The 6,000-nt window shown below is 38.9% G+C and overlaps 1 protein-coding gene across 2 annotated transcripts in view; it reads left to right on the forward strand.

Moving 5' to 3' along the window:
• LOC112153636 (short transient receptor potential channel 7) overlaps window positions 1-6,000 on the forward strand; it is a 53,564-nt gene that overhangs the window by 38,610 nt on the left and 8,954 nt on the right. For both annotated transcript variants that reach the window (XM_024283998.2, XM_036213902.1), the window contains exons 8-9: window positions 4,104-4,299; window positions 4,456-4,677. In XM_024283998.2, coding sequence (XP_024139766.1) covers window positions 4,104-4,299; window positions 4,456-4,677 — 418 coding nt within the window. The remainder of the gene's footprint in view (window positions 1-4,103; window positions 4,300-4,455; window positions 4,678-6,000) is intronic.

The following is a 6,000-nucleotide window of genomic DNA, read 5'->3' on the forward strand; positions in this document are numbered from 1 at the left end:
AGGTTGTGGATGGCTTTGAAAGTCAACAGCAGGAGTTTAAAGTCAATTCTGTGTTTGACCTGGAGCCAGAGGAGCTGCTGGAGAACAGGTATGATGTGGTTGAATGAGGGAGGAGTTTGTAACCATGTGAGCTGCTGATTTTTGGACCTGTTGAAGAATGTTGAGGGATTGGTTGGGGAAGAGAAGAGATGAGGGGTGGAGATGGTTGATATTGCACAGATGGAAATAACTAGACCAGGTGATATTATTAATGTGATTACAACATGATAGAAAAAACTGCCAGGTTGTTTATGTGGAGAATGGGTCACGTGTAACGTAACATGTGTAAACTTCAGACCAACAACCTGCCAAATCTTTAGACTCTTAGGATGGTTTGACAAAATATCCTCCTGTTGGCTATTTTTAGTGCAGCATGAGAACAAACAGCAGAGCTTTCCTACAAGGATATAACATCTGACACATCCTCTGATGAAATGAAACGCCTCTCTTTTTTCCCAGAATGACTTGGCCTTTGATTATGATGAAATAGCCTCATGCTATACGTAATGGTCACGGCTAACGTTTTGTCTTGATCCCCGGCCTTATAGTCTTCACTGTCCGATTTCTAAACCATCTTCAAAGCCATGTCAGATGTCATTGTTGTCCTCCTTGCAATCATTGTATAAAAGCTCCTCCCTGTATCATTACTGGTTATTAATCCACTTTGTAATTTAATGACAAAATGCTATTTTTAAAAGAAAAGCTTCAAAGACACTTAACTACCTCATATTGTGAAAAATTCTTACTGTTTGCATCTCAGCAAATATAACGAAAAAGCTTTAAATATCTGAGTAATGCTTTTATTTTATATAAACAAGAGAATCTCAAATGGCATGTGTCACAGGAAGAGACTGAGCACAAAATTGAATCTACAACACAAGTCACGAGCCTAAGTGTACAGATGCCTGAGACAATACAGCACATAATAGCTAGGTGTGAGATGCTAACAGCCTAGCATATGGAGTGTCTTCAGGACCATCTGTGTCAAGTACATGCTTGAAGTTTGAAGGTCAAGGAAACTTCCCACAAAGATGGTGAAAAACAAGCATGCTGAGTTTCAGGTCTGAGCAGCAAGATGGTCCTGAAAACTGGAAAGCTGGAACTGAAAGCTTGGAGGAGGGTCCCATTCAGAGTTAAACACAAAAGTGTTCATTTTTAAAGAATCTAGACAAATTGGATTTTAGAATTTATTAATGTTAAAATCTATTTTTGCCTGTATTCGTGCTTTTATAGCTTCCTTTACAAAGCTCTTTGTCAAGACGGTTGTGAATCTATGTAAAAAAAAAAAAAGTAATTGAAATTTCTGCACCATTGATATGCTATAAATGACAGCATGCAGAATGGGCAAAGAAAACCTAGCAGTTTTTCTCAAGTGAACTGTTAAACTCTGCAAAGGTACCACTTTTCTCATCACTTCTCTGCATTTAGTCTGTCCTACTCATTTTCTGCTCATTGCAAACATTCTTGTTCTGTATGCAGCCACAGTTACGGCCTCAATCACAAATGTGTCATCTCGTGGAAATACCCGTAATCACAGTAACAGGCTACATCTAACAGCAGCAGAAACAATATGTGACAAAAACTATTCTGCATTACTATATCAAAATATCAAGTTGTTTCAATGGCTTTGGCTTCATGAGGGAAGGGTGCCACCTTCTTAATATACATTCACACAACCATAACTTGTGCCATAAAAGCAAAAATTCGCCAACATTGTCAATTGTTTAAAGTTACAGCAAGAAAAAGATTTATTCTTACAATAACACGGTGCAGTCTTAAATTTTCTGTGTCCAGGCTGGGAAGGAACACACACAGACTTGAAGATCAAAGAGTTTTTTGGTTTTTCTTTGTTCTTGCAAGGTTGAAAAGCTGAAGCACCCAGAAGAGTCTTGGTTTTACTGTGAGAGATGGAAAAGAGGAGAAACTTCAACCTGGGTTTGGAGGGTTTTTTATTTTTTTGTTGCTGTTGTTTTCTTTTGGTCCAATACTCAGCTTGCCGAATGACTAAATAATATTTCTTCAGGTGGAATTTTTTTTTTTTTTTTTTAAGATTCTGACAGAAACTGCAAACCTTCTTCTCACTGTGACCCCACTCTGTCATCTTGAATCTGAGTTCTCCACTTGCGGAACATTTCAAAACATGTATATGTTAGCGTGTTTGAGTGTTAGCATTCACAGGTCATGCAGGTTTTGGCGGTTATACCTTGTATGACTTACACAAACATGCCAGGTCACTTACCTGGACCCTGAGAGTTAAAGAAAGACCCGTTCTTTAATTGAAACATTTGCAGAGTTTAATTTAACTTCCATGGAAAAAAAAGACATATGGATCATAAGAGGGGGCCTCTATTCAGCCACAGGGATTAGGAATTTTATTCACATCGACACCCTGATGAAAAAAGTAATTTAGAAACCATGAATTTTTAAAAATGTCGACTTTGTTGGGTATAATAGTCCTTGGGTGCAAATAGGTTCGTTTTAGACACAATCCTCAAAAGATCCCACATGCATGAGTTTTTGGTCAGGTAAACTCTTAAGGGGTTTCCTTGGATGGCAGTGCAGGTTTTTGCAGGAAGGTCAACAAAGATGTGATCATTTTGATTTAACTGGTCACAGAATCTCCAAATGGTGTAGCATCAAAGGGAGGAGTAAAATGTGATCTTAGTTGATAACACTTTAACAAGTGACCATGATTATCAGATTTATTTTCTCCTTATTTGGAGCCCTGAAAACAGTCATTCAGCTGAACAAGACAAAATGTATTATTTCAGTAAATGAGAAGCATTGTTTCTAATTAATTTTAGGGTTTTATGGACCAAAACTTTGATTGAAAGCCGATACCAACTTGAGATCGATACTATCGATATTTTGGCTCCATCGTACGGCTGGAGTGATTCTATGTTGTGCTCTAACATCTTTGGTCTATCCATCCATCCTTCTATCTGTTTTCTAATATGTTTTCTAAACAGTTATTCCTGAGAGGGTTACATGGTTGCTGGAGCCTATCCAGCCACTGTCAGACAAAGGCGGGGCACATCCTTGATGGTTTGCCAGTCCATCACAGAAATGACTGTATATATAATGAAATATCAATAAAATCTCATTTTAAACCAATGAAAGCATTTACTAGATTGTTTGAAATTTGAAGAGCTCCATCAGCTCTGGGAAGCTGAATGTGATATAGATGATGCAGATGTTGCTGTAATTTCAGCTCTAATATGTGTTGAATGCAGTTATGATAAAGGTAACATTAAACCACTTACATTTCATTAATTTGTCTCTACCTTGGTCACTTTAATAACAGGAATGACAGTAATGCCAATATTGGTGGAAAAATATTCCCTTTTATTACTAAAAACATCCGTATATGTTGGGAGAAGATTATATTACTTGCTAGAAGAGTGGCAACATGAGATTTGGTTTTCCGATTGGACATATTATGGCTTGTTTTTGTATGAGATCCCTAAAGTGGGACTTAAATAACTATCAAATAGATTTTTTTTCAAAGTCTTAAAGTTAACTCCTTAAAATCTGTTGATACCCTGTGTAAAAGTTCATGTTTGGACAAGATTTAGAGAAGCTATTTAATCTTTTATTTGCAACTGGGTGAACTTGTAGTAGTTTTCTATCCACTCTTTAAAAAGAAAAGAAAAAAAACACTGTTAGAAAGGTCAGTTTGGACCAAATCCAGGAGAACTGACCACATCACTTATTCAATTTGATGATCAGTTCACATTAGAAACTGCTGATTTATCTGAATCATAGAATGGCACATAAGTTGAATCCATGCCTGATGTCTAAATGATGCACAAACCCAGCAGGGCTCATAGATCTGCAAAGTAAACATAGATGGACCCACTTTCTCGTGCACTCATGTGACGTAACTCTTTTTATTTTTAAATGCAAATGTAATACTCAATACTTCTTCAAGCTGTGATTTCTGTCCTAAAGCATTTACCTTTATTCGTGTATGCCTGTAGAGTTTCCAAGTGCCATACAAATACATCAAATCTGTCTAGATACAAAGAATGTTACCTTGCTTTTCTTCCTCTCTTATGTCATAGGGTGGAGGAGAGTTTCAAGACTCTCTTCTGGTCGATATTCGGACTGTCTGAAGTGATCTCAGTGGTGCTAAAATACGACCACAAGTTCATAGAGAACATTGGCTACGTGCTGTACGGAGTCTATAATGTCACCATGGTGGTCGTTCTTCTCAACATGCTCATCGCCATGATCAACAGCTCATACCAGGAGATAGAAGTACGTGGCCGATCAATAATGAAAGGTCGTAATGTTGTCAACAAGTCAATAAATATTGACAAAGATCGTTTTTGCTCCAGTGAGAGAAATAAAGTGTGGCCTAGAAACAAAACGCCTGGAGCAGTGAAAGACTGAGAGAACGTGTCGTCTGTGCAGGAGGACGCTGACGTGGAGTGGAAGTTCGCCCGTGCCAAACTGTGGCTTTCCTATTTTGATGAGGGCCGCACCCTGCCTGCCCCCTTCAACCTGGTCCCCAGCCCCAAGTCTTTCTACTACTTAGTTCTCCGCATCAAGTCCGGCCTCATACGCCTCTGCAAGGCCAACGGTCGGCACCACAGTAATGAGCTGGAGATGGGCAAGCTCAACTCCCAGGCCAAGGTCAGTAAATCCTCTTATCCTTCTATTTCCCTTCACTTATCTGAGGTCAGGTCGGCCCAGTAACTTCAAGAAATACTTCAGATAAAAAGGTATAAGGACAATAACACATTTTAAATATTTTTTTATTTGTTTCTTTATGCACCTGATTAACTTAACTCCCACACTATGCTATATGGGATCTATGACTGCCACGTCATTGGATGGCTTTGTACATACAACTTTGGAAACTGAGCCCAGAGTATGCGGGAAGTGAGCTGAAGCTCTCCTCCAATTCACACGTTTTCTCTATTTTTGGATTGTCTTGCTGAATCAGATCGCAGCAATGAATAGAAGGTCCTCTGTGAAGCAAAGAGGACTGAACATTTAATACAAAATCCTCGCACCTCCCTCGTCTGCGGGCCTTTCTCCTGACAGATCCCTCAGCTGGATTGTCTCACCTCAGTTGTGCTATTAGCCAGACCATTGCTTCTGTGTTCTTCTGTTTAAATGCCCAGACAGGCTTCGAAAAGGGACAAGATGGGTTACACTCTGCTGCCTTTGTGAAAATTCCTCCAGCTCTGACAGTTTCACTGAGCCAGAGGCAAGCAGGTGCGGCAGACAATCGATGCATAAACTCACACCAGGCTACAGCGGAGCTTTGAGAATGTCAGGAAGGCTTAGGGGATGAGGCTGTAGTCTTTCTGAGGCCGTGGTTTGCATTGTTTTTTTGATGCATGTGCTTCTTGCTTTTGGGAAAACTGGAGCTAATTGTGTTACCTTCAATGAAACACATGTTGGTAACGATAAGAAAGTCTGTTGTAGTCACTGTGATGCTTAACAAAACCAACCAAAGCACTGGTGATGGATTTTTTTTTTTTTTAGCATTTTGTATGTGGAGTAAAAACAAAGAAATCCTAAATTCCTACAACCAGGGTTCATATTTGTCTTGATTTTCTTCTATCTTTCCAAACACAGCAAAGATATAAATACTTTTCTCTGTTGGTTTGGTAAATTTTCTGAATGAAACAATGAAACTTTGACTCTTCTTTAGACCGCATTTTGTCTTTAAATTAACCACAGAATTGATTAAAATTGGTATTTCCTCTATATTACCTTTGCAAAGAGGAATAAATATGCAGATTTTTTCATTGAAATCTAATAAAATATTTTTCTCTTGGAAATTTTTTTTTTTATATTTTACGGGGGCATTTAAGCTTTTATTGAACGGCGGAACAGTGGTTAGCGCTCTCGCCTCACAGCGAGAAAGGCCCTGATCCAAAATCCTGGCTGGGTCCTTTTCTGTGTGGAGCTTGCATGTTCTCCCTGTGCATACGTGGGTTTTCT

Source organism: Oryzias melastigma, linkage group LG10 (genome assembly GCF_002922805.2).
Source record: "Oryzias melastigma strain HK-1 linkage group LG10, ASM292280v2, whole genome shotgun sequence".
Taxonomy (NCBI): Eukaryota; Metazoa; Chordata; class Actinopteri; order Beloniformes; family Adrianichthyidae; genus Oryzias; species Oryzias melastigma.